Source organism: Andrena cerasifolii, chromosome 13 (assembly GCF_050908995.1).
Source record: "Andrena cerasifolii isolate SP2316 chromosome 13, iyAndCera1_principal, whole genome shotgun sequence".
Classification (NCBI taxonomy): domain Eukaryota; kingdom Metazoa; phylum Arthropoda; class Insecta; order Hymenoptera; family Andrenidae; genus Andrena; species Andrena cerasifolii.
The window spans coordinates 4,797,930-4,815,133 of NC_135130.1; the positions used below are offsets into that span (position 1 = coordinate 4,797,930).

A 17,204-nucleotide genomic window follows, 5' to 3' on the forward strand; every position below is an offset into this window, starting at 1 on the left:
TCGAGTCACTAGTTTCTTTTTAAAAAAATCCCAAATTTTGCTATGTTTTTACCCGAAAAATAGGATTCCCCCTTAACTCGATCTGAAATCATTTTTAACGACTCCGTTGCTCATCGCAGAAGTTTCGCGGGAGTCCACGGAGCATTTCACTCGGCTTCCAAAATGAACGGCGAAAGGACAAGTTCCCAACCCTTTGCTCTCGACGTGCCAGCTGAATGGGGACTCCGGCTCCGGAGTTGTTGGACCTCTACTCGAGGCCTCGAATCCTTTTGCCCTGCAACGAGCCTCTAGTTCCGAACGAAACTTCTGGCCACGATTCCATCCTTGATAAAACTGCCCCTCGCCGTCCAACAGTTTCGTCAAGTTCGTCGTGAAGGATGCAGGAAAGTGGGCCTAGGGCAAGGGGGTTGGAGTTGTCGTACATATTGAACGGATTCCAGCCACCTTTGCCGTAGAGCCCTTGAAACAACATGAGGGCCGAGACGGATCTCTGGCATTTATACAAACCGAATGAGTCGCCCAGCACACTCCGAACAACAGAGTGAATTATCCCATTAGTGGGAAAGAGGAGGGAAACAACGGTGTGAACCACTCAGGAATTGGGTCGACGGCGTGAACTGTGGGCCATCATTAAAGCGACAGTAATTACGAGATTCTCCAGGGCCACTCTTGGATTAGGAAACAGCATTCGAGAGAAGTGGACGCGTGATTGGCGAGCATGGAAAGATCGACTTGGTTCGTTAAGCTTACGTAATTGCGGCTTTAATTAAAGCTGAACACCGTTGAACCGACGACTGACTTCTCTCTAGTTGCCTTGAGAAAATCGTCTTCTATCCCTTCTATCCAATCACGACTCCCGAGATTCCTATAATACACGGAGGAGCCAGGGGAGCGCCGCGGAGCTGAGGGGATTTTAATTACTCTTTAAAGACTTTTGAAAAATACCTGTAGAGGAAATATTAATTATGAAATAATATTAATATTATACTGTAGCAATTAGGGTTTCTTAATTTCTACATGTTCGCGAGCCACGGAAAATTAATAAATAATAAATAATAAATAATAAATAATAAATAATAATAAATACCCGGGGCGATGGGACTCGAACCCACGACCTTTGGGGTCCGTCCTCCGCGTTACTAGCCAGTCGCCTTACCAATGTTGCCAAAGTCGATCCTCCTAATTCTCTTATTCCAGACTCCTTATTATGTGAGAATTATGTATTAATAAAAAAAACGTGGTAAGAGTTTGATAAAAATCGGTGAAGCTTTTTAAGAAAATATTTCGTTAGCTTTATATCTGCCGACAGTTTATCTCGGCCTAGAATTATATCACCGATTACCTTGGGAATTCAATAACAGCTTGGTTCCATAAAATATTCATAAACAACGTCAAAGGAAGCGTACTAATTTAGCGCAGTGCAGAAAGTTATTCTGCATGAAATTACTTTAACAGGCGTCTGAGACTGACACTGCTCGATCTATATTTAATAATCCCCCATTAACGTATTAATGTTCCAGGCTTCTGCCAAAGGGAATAACAGAATTCCAAGGAACTGCAGTGCTAATAAAATATTTCGTCAGGCTTGCTATTAATGTGCCAGTGATCGATATCGACATTTTCAGCTGAAGAGTTTCTAAATTATTCTGGACCTAGTTTTCAAGCAATAAAAGCATCTCTTGATATCAGAAATTTATTATACAATTCTGCAAAAGGTGTATACAATTGTTCGTCGAGTCGTTCTCGACTTGTACGGTGCGAGGAAAATTCGCTAACTGGACGTTGCGAGGGACTGAAGAAGCTTGTTCCTGGCGGGATTCCTGGGACGTGCTCGAAGAAGTTGAACGGGGGGTGGTAGGTACGTACGGGGTGTACTTTACATGAGTGATTTAGCAAGCCCGGGGATATAATCGCAGACCCTGTAAAATCTGTAGAATCGGTGTTAAATGGAGTGTTGAGAATTAACAAGCTTTTACGTGTTAAGTTTTATTGTTATGCAGTTTATTAAGTGCCCCTGTATTCGCGTAATTCCATACGCCAAACTCTATTTACATGTACATTCGTGGGAAAGTATAACAGAAAGGAATCACAGCAGCTTCTTCTAGAGAAACTAAAATTGCAAATTTCCTCTAACAACTACTTCTTAATTTTAGACGGCACGAAGTGTCCCCACCTTAAATACGCCCTCGCTATACTCGATAACGGTAATTAACAGCATGATACTTGAGAAGCTCACCCCATTACGAGACATAACGGTGATACGATATATTGCCAATTACAAGTATAACAAAGCACCGCAAGTGTTAGAACGGAGGGGTAATTGCTCTCGCTATTTTTACTTTATATACAATCCTTTATAAAACTTATAATCATTCTTTGTAAACCCGACCATTGAAACAGCGTTTCGCCGATCGAAGAAGAAAAACTTTACAATCTCCTGTTTAAATTCGCTCAACGGAAAGGAATCTTCTCGTCGCATTCAAAAATATACTAAAAAGAAAAAAAATAAACTTTAATCAAAACGGTGTATTGTAAAGGTTTTAAAAAGACTTTTAACGCAGCTCGTCTAAACGAGCAGAACTTTGTCTAGGAGAGCTCTGCCTGTCGATGTACTCTCGCTAATACAACTCGCAACCGTTCGAAATCTCGTTAACCGCTCGCAATTGCATCCAGTGTGCAATTAACGAAGAAACAGACGTCGAACAAAGGAATTTAACAACCGAAAATAACCCCCTTTATAAAATTAAAAAAAAAAAGAAAGAAATAAGCCCTTTATGGATGGAACAATAACAGAGATTACAAAGCCACTTCGGAACAGGGTTTCGCCGTGCTCGGTACATACTCGCTTTACGTAAGCCCCTTGAATGGTTTACGTAAGTACATCAATTAGATTACGCCGAGCTTGCATCGTGGATTGTCTTTTGTTCTCGTGGGTTGCTTTAAATCAGCTGTGCTTCCTCGAGCGATTTCCCCGTAAAACAGCTCGGCCCGAGTAGCAAAATACATACATATATACACGATCGAACAGCCTTAGAAACTCGGCTGCCGAATTTCGCGGCGGACAGCTTGAATACAATACCGCATGCTCTGCGTAAAGAGAAACGGAAATAGTACAAGAGCGCATTGCACGGATTTTCACGGTAATGTCGTCCAATTTGATCCGTCGATGCGAATGATACTTGCGGAGCTTCGGTCAAGAAAAACAAAAAAAAAGAAGTCTTAGTGCTCAGCGGAGTTACGATTCTCTTACACGTTAAACACGCCCGCGTCGAGGGACCAGCTGGATCGTTTTACAAATATCATGTCGGACAGTATAGTAAATCGATTTTTAAAACACGAGTAAGCACGAGGATATTGGTGTTCGAAGGGCACAAAGTAACTTGAATTTCATTAACCCAGCTCGATACTTCGTATTACGCATTTAATAATTATGACAGTAATAATATAATATAATAGTAATCATAGTAATTATAATAATAATAAATCGTCATTTAGAATTACTGTACATCGATATATTATTTAATATAATCTATTTTAATATATTCTATATTAATATAGACTTCTATCTGATTCAATTAAATTCTTAAATCTTTTATATTCTTTTTTTCTTCTTCTTATCACCTGCCGAGTAGATTCTGGCAAACACGAGCGAGAAAACACTTATTTAACGGGGAAAGGAAAATACACCACCAGAGCGACGTCAATCTTCTTTTTACATTTATATAATTCCGTCGCGAGCGCCGTGTCCGAGAGCGCTGGATATATTTTCTCTTTTCCTTGAGCTAATCGCAATTGAGTGACCGCGCGGACTTTGCGCCCCCGTCGCGGGCTTGTACGAAAATCATACCGGGTAGAAAACAAAAAAAAAAGAAGGGGAGAAATAAAGGCGGAGCTCTGTGGACACAACGCTGCACTTGGGCGAAACATTCGTTTTCTTCTTGGAATTGACTTGAAATATTGTTTTCCGTATTTGAACATTGTCGAGCCCTTAGGTAATCGCGCAATTAAATCACATGCCGCGTGTGATTATAGAAAAAACGACGGTGCTGAAAAGGACTAGAAGCTACATTACAGAATTAGTAAAAACGAAGACTAAATATGTTAAGCGAACCATTCGCAAAGGTACGTATACACGGCGACACTTTTGTGTCTAGATCAAGTGCCTTTTGGGTCTAGCTAGAGCTAGTTGCAGTGTCTTCGGTCTAGCTCTAGCTGCAACCCCCGCGAGGATAGGTGAAACTCAGTGTCGCGGACTGCTCTGGGCAGTTTCCAATCTTCCGGAATTTTTTTTTTTTTTTGAGTGTCGCATACACTTGATCTAGACACAAAAGTGTCGTCGTGTAGACGCACCTTAACACGTTCGTAAAGAAACACCTCGTCCCCAAAACCCCCCGCCCCACCCTCTCGCACGATTTTTTGTACTTTTTTGATTAGGGTTCATCGTTTGGCCGCGCCATTCACCGTGAATCTTTCCCCGCCTGCGATCGCAGCGGTGCCAGGCGTAATCTTGTTGCTTAAATCGGTACTGCGCACTTGCTTCCCTATCCTCGTACACTTCTTTCCTTCGTGTTTATAAAAGTTCTATCGCTTCTATGACCGCGGTGGCCACACGCGGCTCCGCACGATCGATCCGCTCGCCTCCCGTTCCTCGCCCATTCTTTCCTTTTCCTGCCCTTGCTTTCGGCGCAGAGGAGAGTACAACTTAACTGGTTTAACATCGTTATCGTTACATATTAACACGCCGGAAGCGGCCGCAGAGAAAAAACACAACGCTCAGCCCTAGTCTCCCGCCAGAGGAAGGTGTCGTTGTAATTCGGCTACGCCCCGTTCTCGCATTTACGCTAATTAACACAGCTCAAAGTTAACAAGTGATTCCAAAGACGGTTATAGAATTCTCCTGGCTCCTACTTTAGTATCTTTAGAAATCACGTGGTCTGTACCAGTGTCCCCCAAGTGACCTCGCACTTGACCGTACAAAGACCAACGGGCCTTTAACAAATCTTTACAATTACGCTACCTTTCTCGAGCAAAATAGCTGTCCTTCCCTTTCTTCTCTCGCCAACTAACAGAAACGAGAATCCTTTAATCCGTAATTCCTTGTTTGTTTGTTTTTTTCGCGCGAGTACAACGCATCGAATAGATCCTTCTGTGCAGAAAAGAAAAGAGACTAGTCAACCGCCTTACGCTTTGTCATGTTTTAGTTTGCTTTAATTTCGACTTTAAGTTTCTTCCACCGTTACGGACTCTATATTCAAAAAACTGGCAATGATCTGTTTTTAACTATTTTTAACAGTGTTTAATATACATTCCTCGTTATAAACATATGAAGATTAATGCTAAATATCCTTTATAGTACAGCGTGGTACTGTTGCAGTGCATCCAACTTATCAAACAGAAATTGACCAATGCTCGACGCCGCTTTTGGCCGCAACAAAACTTCCATCCGTTACCTTACCGCACGTCTCTCGGGGAATTCGTACGTTGGCAACGTAACGATTGCTCGTCGCGCAGTTCGGTGCTCGTGCGCGACGACTATTTGATAAATTAATACAGCAGGTATTAATTCATAAACATCCGATATAATTAATAGTACGAATCAATAAGATCACGGATGTTTGGTGGTTCGATGACCGATGTTAATGTACAAAGATCATGCAGGATTAATACATTGCCAAGAAACATGAGTGTATCGTAATTCCCGTACACCTCTACAGTCGCGCGTCCTTGAAAGCTACCGATCTCGCGGATCTTGCGTTGCGATTGCAGCCCCCGAGCGAAATTATAGAGAAAAGTCTTCCCGAGTACATTTAGCAACTCAATCGATTGCACCTCGTTATTCGTCCTCCATGTCGCAGTCGCTGCTGTAGTCTTGCAGAACAGCTGGTCTCAGGAAAGGGGCATTGTTGGTTTGGCTGTAACGTTGGTAATTATCATTGAATCGGAGCGGCTTGGGAAGGCGTCGAGGATTTCGGAACAATGCTGTGTGTTACTCACGCGAGCCTTCGATAATGATTCAGCCACTCTTCCAGCATCTGCGCTACGAGCAACGGTCTCTTGTGAAGCTTCTGCTGAGCCACCAAGATCCCACCTTCGGTTCTACACACGTCGAGCCACTCTTTCAAAATAGACTCTTCCCTGCCCACCTCTTCCGGGCTCAGGAAATGTATCGGCAAGAGCTTGTGCTCCCGGTCCATCAGCGGCATGAACGTGGTTTGCATCTGTATTTGCAACTGTTGGAGCGGGCAATTACCACCGCCCAAGCCCACGCCGCCGTGAGACGAAAGGGGTGGTATCCTGGAGGACGCGTACGGTTCGATGGGTACTAAAGCTGTGAAATGGCCGCGGGTGTAACCCAAAGCAATAGGCGAGCGAATACAAAACGAAGGTTCCCATAAAAGCGGAAGGTAAACACCCTCAAATCTTGCGTAACCTGCAGCAAAGTATCGTTCGTTTAGTCAATTAACAATTTTACGTAACGAATTATCTTCCCGGCAAAGTATAACCTACCTATATCCTCGCCCCGGAAACTTTTAACGTATTTAACCCCGTAAACAATAATAGGTCGCCGCAGAATATGCGCAAGAGCAAACACGTGCAATTGTTCTAAAGCGCTTCCCGGTTGAGCAGCCGTTGCTAATAAACTTTCCCAATCTTCTTGCCACTGAGTCTCTTTTAGCGTAAAATCCAACATCCTGGATGCCTGCGACGCTTCGTACTCTCTCCATCGAGGATAGAAACTGAAACGATGGAAGACACGGGTTAGTAGTTTGTTTTGGTTGATTTGCGAAGAATTATTAATCGCAGAGCTTGCTCACAATTGGCCGGCTTGTTGTAAAGACTCGGATAGAGCCCTTCTTAGAGCGTTGTCTCGATCAAAGACGCCCCAAGTAGCTTGCATTGCAGAATCTAATAGACAATTTCCAGCAGATCTATTCCATAGTGCGTGTAAACGACTTCCTAAACGTTCAGTAATTTCTAAGGACCAATTTAGTGCCGGAGGTTCTCCGCCTCCTCCTTCTAGCTGCTGTTGCGCTTCCTTGTCTAATAACTCTTCCAACATTTGCTCCTGCACGATACTCGGCAAATCTTCCACCTAATAATCAATTCCGTGTTCCGTATAATATACATAATTTGAAACTCGTCGATGAAAGAGTTGTGCCGTAATAATCACCTCAGCAGGCAACGCGAATGTAGCTATGTCGGTGACAAAATAACACGGTAAAGAATCCTTGCGTAATCGGATACTATTGGTAACGTGTCTGCGTATCTGAGCAGCCAAATCTGGCGCGACGTAGCTCGGTACCCTTTTTATTCCAGATCCAGAACCCTCGATTTGCGACAATAACGTTGCTAGAATATCTTCTCTTTGAAATCTATCGGGAAGCACGAAAGAGCTGAATGAGAAATACTTGGAAAGCCTTGTCCTTCTTGCGCGACAATATTATATTTATTCTGCCGCACGCGTAAGGAAGAAATTGAAACGCAGCCAAGGCTCGCGTACGCCGTGCTCGTATAAACATATAGAATGTTCGCTAAAATAACTTTAAAGAAATCCTTTGTCAAAAATTAGTTCCCACTAACCTAATGGCTAAATGTACTAGGGTGTATCCGACATCGAAGGCGCTACTTCTATTTAGAAGCAGGACTTCCGAATGCGTCAACTGACGAGCAGGATCGCCACCACTTGCCAAGTAAGTCTCCACAGGAGCATTGTCACCTTCCACAATGCCGAGACACGCGTTCAACCAGCACCAATCGGTATGACGCTTTAATTGTTTTCTACGCTCGTAGTCGCAATTGTTGGGGGATTGAGGAGTTGATAAGCCGTCGTTTCTGCTATCGGGGTATCTATGCGAGCTCCTACAACGTAAGAGAACTCGTGATACAGCTGAGAAGGAAAGATCCCGAACCCGGAAATTCGAAAAATTCTGAAACTTTGTGAATATGCAGGGGATTTCCTCCTGATTACAACGCAATTTTTGTTTACTGCCCAAATTCACTCACAGGGGTAAAATTAACCCCTGAAAATTCCGCTATTTTCCGATTTTGTGTTATAACTCGCGAACTGTAAAATAAAGTAGAAAAAGAGTTTCAAAACAGAAGTTACTTCTTTCAATTAGATCTATCATTTGATTAAAAAAATATTTTACAGTTCACGAGTTATAACACAAAATCGGAAAATAACCGGATTTTCAGGGGTCAATTACACCCCCTTAGAGTGAATATTCACAAAGTCTCAGAATTTTTTGAATTTCCTGGTTCGGGACCTTCCCTCGTGAGTTTAAAATTGCATCGCAAATTACAGCTGATGTTAGTCTTATACATCGAAGATGCACATTTACCTTCGCCCTATGGCCAAGTTCTCATCCCTCTGGGTTTGATGAATGTACGGTGTGTGAGGGGGAGATGGTAAGTTACGTTGGCTGTGATCTCTCTCCGGACTTGGTAGAATAACAGCCACGTTGTTGGTCGATTTATCTCTTCTGTCTTTATCTTTAGGATTGCCGCACATCACGCACTTGGTAGCTTTCGGCCAATTTTCGTAAGTACACACCAGACAAGACCACTTCTCCGGGTGCAAGTTGGCTTGCAGATTGTAATATCTCTCTGGATGTAAGTTTATCGGCGGGGGATTGCATCCCGAATTCGGTGGCGGATCTCCTAGTCTGAGAGGTGCTAGATATTCGTGCAGATTCGAGGCTATGGAGTGTATCGACTGATTAAGACCCATAGGCTTTCTATTCCCACACTGAACACAACGTGTGGTGTATTGATAGTTAATGTAGGTGCACATTGTACAAGACCACTTTCCACCCGATGGTACATTTTGGCTATAATTCTGAGGACTAAGATTATAAGAATCCGTAGGACTTAAATGAGTTACTGGACCAGACGCGACGTTCGATCCAGACCTCTGTGGACTCGGATCTCGTAGACGATAAATGTCCTCCCCTAACAAAGGCTTAGCACTCCTGCACATCGTGCACTTCAATGACGAAGGCCAATTCTCGAATGTACAATATTCACAGGTCCATTTCGACTCCTGTTCTTCGAGCCTGCTACTCATTTTCTCTGTATGGCTCTTAATCTTTCAGATCCTATTCCCTCTAATGCATAGACAGTGTATTATCAACACTCGAATCGAATGTACTTATAAAGCGTAGACGTGATGTTAAAAGTTATATTAAATATTTGACAAGTTACTGTAGCACATAATGATAGAAATTTGCATTGTTTCGCGCGGTCGCAGGACGCTAGGCGAAGCTAGTTTCCATAAATATTGACAATATTATTTGGTTGCTTGTAAAGTCAGGTTTCGTGTCATGTGGTGAGCATGTCGATTGTATTTAGGAAAATAAAAGCTGCCACAACGATGCGAACGTAGACAGCTACCAAAATCTGCAAAGAGAAAGAAGAAAGGATATAAATTTCGTTGGAAAACACTGCGACTCTTAACGAACAAAGAAGCTAACTCTAACAAAAGATTTTAAGTTCGTGAACGAGCAACATACTGTGGTTTGCAAAAATGTTGACGGCCGGATGCTGAGCAGGGCAAGGGGGCTAGCTCGCTCCCGCCGCCCCACTCTCTGCTTCCGAACTCCCCAATTCCCCACTCCTAGGTTCTTAGCGGCACGTGCTGCATCCCTTGCTCTCTTCATCACGCGGTAGCGACAATACATGTCCCTTACCTCTACCACTGTGTTAGAGAACCGTGAGCCTATATGCTCGATCGGACCAGCAAGTTTCTGCTCGTCAACATTTTAGCAAACCACAGTACACGTAGGGATCATCGCAAAGAATGATTGAATATTCATAAGAAAAAATTACATAGAATTCTTTGGAGCAACTAACAAGAGAAGAAGATTACATCCTAAAACATAGCGGCTGAAGAATATTCACAAATATTAGACAACTCCAAAAGAACCTCCGACCGCAACAAAGTTAAGGCCATACTTTTACGATAATTTCATATCATATCCCTTTTTGTATCTTAACTCGTTTTACGCTTTTCACCGAGCTCTACTGTTCGCAGAGGAGCCTGAGTCGACCGAGTGACGATCGAGCTGCGATATTTGAAAGAGCTCTCTATTTCGCAACGATGAACCATTACTCGACTACTACTGTGGCCCGATGGAAAGAAGACGGTTGAAATGTCACAGGGGCAAGAGGGGTTCTTCGCTTGCATTGGCTCCTGCTGCCAGTGTCCCGTTCGCTTACTTTGCAATTGTTGACGTCGTCACACTGGCCAATAGGGATATATTATTCAGAACTGATATTCGGACCCTAGAGTTTCTCAAGGGACTTCTTTCCATCGGAGCACAGTACTCTATTATCCCCTTACATTCGCCAGCCTCTACATTTCCTGCCCGTCTTCATCGGAGGGGGGCTTCCCCAGATCGCAATCTCCCACTGCGGGCGTTCTAGAAGCGAAACGCGGCAAACTGTAAGAGAGGTTTGAAGCGTGACTGACCTCTGGTGCTTTTACGTCGTGCGAGCGTCGCGTGAAGGAGAAACGGTGGGCACGATTCACGGGGGTAAAGCGGAGCCTCGTACAGGTGATATATCGGAAGAGGGGCTACCTGGCGTACGTCGAGCCTGGTGTCCCGAAAGTTGTTGTCACGCGCGGATAAGCTCCATCGAAGTACGATGCGTCGGCCGATCGCTGTGAGACTCTGACGTGGGGACAGACGTGGTGGTGGATCAGAGAAATCGCGCGCTACGGCCAGCAGCCCACTGCAATCGGATCCAAACAAGCTTTCGTGATTAAAGGCGCAGTAACGCTGCGGACGGAATCTCTCGCGAGGACCAGGGACCCGCGCGACTTCCCTACTCGCGGCTTCTAGCGAATTGTTAATCTTCTTCCCCACCGACGAAGACCCCCCCGAGGCACGTCACTCGTCGCACGGGTGAAACGCGACGAACGTAACCAGACAAGAGACCTCTCTCTCTCTCTCTCTCTCTCTGCACTCACTCACTCCTTCGATAGCCAACGCACGGTCTTCCTCGCGGCTGCACTCTGCGCCCTTTTCCCTTCTAAGAGTCAAACGCAGTCATGGTGTTTTCCTGCGTAATGTACTGGCATGCGAAACTGCGGATCTCGCCTGGGAAAGTAGGTTTTGACAATCATCCGCAAACAGACGACAGGGCTGCCAATGTGACCGCGCGACAGACGCTTTTGAAACTGCCGCCAGATGGCTACGCGCTGCGATCGATTCTCGCAAGTTCTGCAATGGTAATTCCTTCAAATCACGTGAATCCTTTTTCCTTAGAGCATATAAACATGGAGGAAGCATGCAATGGGCGAAAATGTAGACGGCGGTAGAAAGAGAAAGATATACATTGGGGACACCCTCTCTCTTTCTAACATTAAAAGAAAAATACTGCCTCCCCTGGCACAAGAAAGAGAGAGGGTGTCCCCAATGTATACCTTTATTTTTCTATCGCCGTAATACCTTTCTTTCTTTCTATCTATGGCTTTTCAACCACGGAGGCCCACGAAGGTTTGATAGCCCCGGGCCCCAAAAGTCTTAATCCGAACCTGCGACAATTCCGAGCTTTCTAAAGTTACAGTCCGTTGAATATTATGATATAATTGGTATAAAAAATATTCTATTGATATAACCAACTCTGCATATGCATTTACAGTTTTACAATGTTATTAAAATCCTAACCGCCCCCTAAATAATATAAACGCCCCCGAGGGGGTAGTAGCGCTCACATCGAGAAACACTGCACTACACGGTCAAATTATTAAGAAGCTACCAAAAAATCTAGCCATTATAAAGATGCAACACCTATCCAGAAGTAAACGGCACCCGGAGAAAGGCGTTCCTATCCACGTTTAAAATTATCGCGGGAAATCTATCATGCAGGGGGACCTCTTTTAGTTTCAATATTTACAATCAGAGGGCCACAAACTGCAGTTAATTCTCGCGAATGCCTAATCTACCCAATTTCTATGCATAGGGAATTATTTCGCATTCGAATGTCCCACCGTCTTTAGACGCGGACTTCTGGGTAATCTTCCTGGCGATTTCTAACCAGATAACTTCTTCCCCCGTTCTACCCCCCTGCCAAACTTTCATTCGCTAACGTCGCCTTGTCAAAAGTCGACGGTTTCACGGTTACGTCACAGCGATCTTTGAACGGTTGTTAACCACGGCCTCGTTCATTCCTTCGTAAATTAACTCGCCCTTGAAGGTGACTAGAATTATTAACGCGAGCAATTCCGCGACAGAAAGGCACGAAAGCCAGCGAACTTTCCTTCAATCGCCCCGTACTATTCGTACACTGGTTGCACCGTATCCGCTTCCGGTTTTTAAGATGCGCCACGCGCATCTCTTTGTCCCGTCCTTGACATTTTGGCAGAGATTTCAAGGACCTTCAATTATCTGACGTTTAAGGGAACCTCGCGTAGATCTGCCAGAGCACAAATTCCTGTACTATGACAGCCTAGGTATGCTAAAACCCCCAGCACGTAAGAATCACTTTGTTCACGCAGCGTGCGCAGGAAAGAATTTTTTATTTATAAATATCTCGGGTCTCGCGCCAAATGGGACTTAGCCTAGACATCTACCCTTGACATTTGATTGACTGCGACAGTTACTGCCCACGTGAGTACATGTAGCGCGGAAAAGAAGTATCGTCACTTTTGGGAATTTACGTACCCTGCCGAACGAAAGTAGCGGTTTTCTCAGGTATCGTCTGCTGAGCAGCCAATGACGTCACGGTGTATCGGCTGGAGATCAGCGACAGGCCCGCTCGTATGTAGATAAGGCTCACTCCCGACGCGATATGTTCCTATCGAAATAAATTGCCGCTCGAAATTGTCGCACGGCGAAAGAACGTTGGAATATGAACGGCCCGCATATCACGATATTGTACGGCAGTGAAACCGGCACTGCTCAAGACGTAGCCGAACAGATTTGGAAAACTGCCAAAAGGTTTTGTTATTATTCTTTCTCTAGCTCGTATAAAGGCGACGCAGTTTCTTTTGTCTTTAATATCCGATTCGTATCTCAATATTCGATCGAAAGTATCGATTTAAGTCTTTAAAGAAGTGTTCTTATGTTGGTTTTAGAAAAGGTTTACGCAGCACTGTCTGCGCGTTGGATGACTACGACACTCAGACCCTCGGTTCCGAGAAACTAATAGCGTTCGTGGTCGCCACAACAGGCCAAGGGGACCCTCCTAACAATATGAGGCGCTTTTGGAAGCTTCTATTAAGGAGGAATCTTCCAGCGACCCTGCTCGCTAACGTAAAGTACGGCGTATTAGGCTTAGGGGACAGTTCCTACCAGAAGTTCAATTTCGCTGCGAAGAAGTTAAACAAAAGGTTGATGCAATTAGGTGCAACGGAACTGATCTCTATCGGGTTGGCTGACGATCAGCACGATTTAGGCATAGATGCTACCGTCGACTCTTGGATAATGGAATTCTGGGCAAAGATTGTGGATACATTTTCTGTGTCTACCATAGACTTAGCCAGCGATCAGGAAAAGATAATTGAAAGATTCAACGTTTCCGAGATAAAGGAGAATTCTGTAAATATCGAAGATTGCTCGAATAACGATATTTATATGAAAGAAGCGCTAGCGAACGATGAAATGAAAGTAGGCACTGTGATCCGAAATGAAAGAACCACTGTGCACGATCATTTTCAGGATGTCAGATTAATAAAAATTCAATTGGATAACGTTAGTTATCAGCCTGGGGATGTAGTGTATCTTAGACCTAAGAATTGTAAGAAGCAAGTTGAGAAGTTCTTTAGCGTATTGAATCGTAATAACGTGCAATTGCATCCAGATATGATAATTGAAATATCCGAGAGAGAAATCAAAGTACCTACTGTTCTGAAGGGAACTTCGACTTTGGGGCAGATTGTAGAGCAATATTGGGATTTAAGCTGCAAACCGCGGAGATCTACGATGCAGGTGCTGTCTTTTATAAGCGAGAATGAAATGGAAAAGGAGAAGTTACAGGAATTCACGACTTCGAGCGGCCAAGAGGAACTATTTAATTATATTAATAGACCGAGGAGAAATATCTTAGAACTGCTATCAGACTTTCCTCATACGACTAGTAAATTGAATATAAAATTGTTATTCGAGATTATGGCTCCCATAAAACCTCGTGCCTTTAGTATAGCTTCCAGCTTAAAGGTCACTGACAATGAAATTCATCTGTTGGTGGCTGTAGTAAAGTACAAAACGAAACTGCTAGAGCCGAGATATGGTTTGTGCTCTAATTGGTTGGCATCGTTAACAGAGGGAGATAAAGTAATACTTTGGATACAAAAGGGAACCTTTAAGTTTGCGTATGACAAACCAATGATACTCATTGGTCCCGGGACGGGCGTCGCGCCGTTTCGTTCGGTTCTATTGGACAAGTCTGCGTTGCACGACGATCTGAGCGATTGTGTTCTCTTTTTCGGTTGTAGAAACAAAGAGAAGGATTATCATTGCAGAAGTGATTTTGAATATCTGGCGGAGCGAAAGCATTTGCGTGTAATTTGCGCATTTTCTAGAGATCAAGAGCGTAAGGTGTAAGCTAGCTCTTAAAATCTATAGGTTCCGTTGTATGTACGATTATGTTTTGTATGACTCTGTGGTTCATGAACGTTTCAGATATGTGCAACACGTTATACGCAATCAGAGGCAGCTGTGTTGGAATTTCCTCAGCAGAGGCGGTAACATTTATTTAGCGGGAAATTCGAAAAACATGCCAAATTCTGTTCGCGAAGAATTCGTCACCTTAGTCAAAGAAATAGCTGAATTAACCGAAGGAGAGGCGGAAGAGTTTATTAAACAATTAGAAAGGGGAAATCGATATCAAGTTGAAACGTGGGGTTGATGCAACGTATCATCTCAAGCCTGGACGATCATTCAAAGGTTTTATATGTATCTCTTATAATTTTATATGTTCACCTTTTGTCTGATTCTTTTAACTTTATAGAGTGTCTAAGGCCGTCGCGCATTTTGGCGAAGCGCGGCGCGACGAAGCGTATCGAAGAAATTAATAGTAATTAATTAATTGTCGCTACCCTTCGGTCTAGTCTGCGCGGCTCCATAAGAATTAATTGTTTATCAACTTTTATTTTCGCTTCGCCAAAATGCGCGACGGTCTTTATACGTATTTTAATTGAAAGTTGAGTTATGAAAATATTTTAATTCTTTATTTTACAATTTTCATTGAAATACTGATAATATTTTTTGTGTAAAAATCGAAAGTGTGTTTTTGTTCTTGTTATAGGTGAAACACGTCGAATGATGGATATAATGGGGTGAATTCCACTTACGCCCAAATCGCTCGTGATTTTCATTAGGGTAGGTTTCCCTATACGCGACTGGACACATCTGCAAGAATTTCAAAGTCAATTTTCTCGAAAATGAAGCGCAATATCAACAAATTTTATTCCTTTTCCTCGACTTAGTTTCTTGTTATGAGTAGAAAAGAAAGAGTGACTTTTTCTCATATCGCGCTTAATTTTCGAGAAAATTGACTTTGAAATTCTTGACGTTGCGTCTGGTAGCGTATAGAAAAACCTACCTTAATGAAAATCACGGGCGATTTGGGCGTAAGTGGAATTCGAACATGGATGACCGCTAAAAACATCAACAATAAACACCAGAAAATAGTACTTTTATACAGACAACAAAGTGAAACTGTATATTTTATACTGTACATAAATAAAGTGTTAATCGGCCCTTAACTTCAGTTCCACTCGGCTCGTCGAGTTATAAAGAATGGGGATTAAGCAAATTTTTCTGCGGTTTTTTTTTTAAAATTTAAAAAACGAAAAAGAATCGTAGTTCTCTGAAAAATTACATAATTGAGTGGAAGTGGTAGAGGATAGAATAAAGCCGTGGAATACATGTAACTATCAACGAATGGTCTGTGGCGTTGGCACAGACGAGGTATAGAATAGACCTATCACCTTATGGGACTTCGTGTCGCCACCCAATCTGTGTTACCGACCCATAATTTGAGGACTGAATTTAGCGACCTCTGTTCATGAACAGCGTCCAACTCAGCAACTACTCTGAAATGTGTTGAAATGCTGAAAGGTGTGTGCGTACTTGCATACGTGTGACTTGTTTAGAGAGAGAGTTTGACATAAGAGGGTAGGCTTTTGTTACGGTATGCTTTGGCTCGGTTGGTCAACGACTCACGCGGATTTCTCTCCGAAATTCTTCAGAAATGGCATTTCTTCAAAGCCCGTGCAAGCTATAAATTGCAAGATGACATTGTTTATTAGCACTTTGCGTACCCTTGCGAACCCTTTCTTACGTATCGTGCGCCGAAAAAAGTATTAAAAATTCACGCTGTTACTGATATTCCCACAAGTTTCTAATGCACTGTTTAATCATTCCAGTGAAGTAATAATAATTGGATTCCGTTTGCCCCTAATATTAGTTTACCGCCAACACTGAAATTTACAGTAAAATCTAATTTTAAAAGTCTCGCAGAAAGTTGCATGATGCATGAGTGTCTTAAAAGTTTGTCTAGCCCTGAGAAATTCATCGGTTCAGTGAAGTGTGTGCATGGCATAGTGCATATTATCTCGTGATTTCTCAATTCGCGCATCAATTTCATCGATTACTGGACCATGTGGGAGGCCTTTTAATTTAACAGGATTCCATTCAGATATACCCGTTACTTAGAAGACTTTTTCAGAAACTGAAGGATGTTTAAAAACAAAATGATTTTGTAATCGTGTGCAACGCGATTGTAGAGTCAGTGCCTGTGCCTGCCAAAAAGTGTTTCATAGAGTACCGTGCCTCTACATGTTAGTGATGTGAACGCGAATTCCCATAAGGTGATAGGTCTATCGTTTTAGCCTATACTTCGCCGATGTTAGTAACTAAGGGGGAGAAACAAGTATCTCACTCATATTTCTCCAAATATTCCTGCAACTATTCACTTACACTAAGTTCAACTAAAACGTATTTATACATTATAAATAATACTACGTGATATGTATAAGCATTAACATTAATGTATCGAACGATTAAACATTGAGAATAAAAGAGAATTCAGTCGGCGCAGAAAATCATTTGCAAATCCAAGGCCAAATGTTACAAATTACTTGATATCTCGAGTTCTATCGATTATAGTTAATAATAATTTATACTGGGCGGTTAGTGTAAATGTTGTTAACATTATTTGTCACAGCAATAGCCACTGGAATGGATATTTTAGCC

The 17,204-nt window shown here is 42.9% G+C and overlaps 2 protein-coding genes across 9 annotated transcripts; one reads left to right on the forward strand and one right to left on the reverse strand.

The window, feature by feature from the left end:
* Positions 1-1,970: 1,970 nt before the first annotated feature.
* Trbd (ubiquitin thioesterase trabid) lies at positions 1,971-12,787 on the reverse strand. 8 transcript variants are annotated; one of them, XM_076825905.1, is made up of 10 exons: positions 10,973-11,151; positions 10,581-10,734; positions 10,343-10,442; positions 8,343-9,399; positions 7,582-7,860; positions 7,172-7,373; positions 6,816-7,093; positions 6,508-6,737; positions 5,995-6,430; positions 1,971-5,912 (listed from the first exon to the last, which is right to left on the reverse strand). In XM_076825905.1, the coding sequence occupies exons 4-10, from the start codon at positions 9,065-9,067 to the stop codon at positions 5,834-5,836; spliced, it is 2,229 nt and encodes a 742-aa protein (XP_076682020.1). In that variant the 5' UTR covers positions 9,068-9,399; positions 10,343-10,442; positions 10,581-10,734; positions 10,973-11,151; the 3' UTR covers positions 1,971-5,833. The 8 variants fall into 8 exon arrangements, with proteins under 8 accessions (XP_076682020.1, XP_076682018.1, XP_076682015.1 ...); XM_076825903.1 differs by lacking the exons at positions 10,343-10,442; positions 10,973-11,151 and adding an exon at positions 12,669-12,787 and having other exon boundaries at positions 10,472-10,734; XM_076825900.1 differs by lacking the exon at positions 10,343-10,442 and having other exon boundaries at positions 10,472-10,734; positions 10,973-11,152.
* A 16-nt stretch (positions 12,788-12,803) lies between these two features.
* On the forward strand, positions 12,804-15,772 carry LOC143376070 (NADPH-dependent diflavin oxidoreductase 1-like). Its single transcript, XM_076825908.1, has 4 exons — positions 12,804-12,944; positions 13,082-14,545; positions 14,628-14,891; positions 15,253-15,772. The coding sequence occupies exons 1-3, from the start codon at positions 12,856-12,858 to the stop codon at positions 14,851-14,853; spliced, it is 1,779 nt and encodes a 592-aa protein (XP_076682023.1). The 5' UTR covers positions 12,804-12,855; the 3' UTR covers positions 14,854-14,891; positions 15,253-15,772.
* The last annotated feature ends 1,432 nt before the right edge of the window (positions 15,773-17,204 follow it).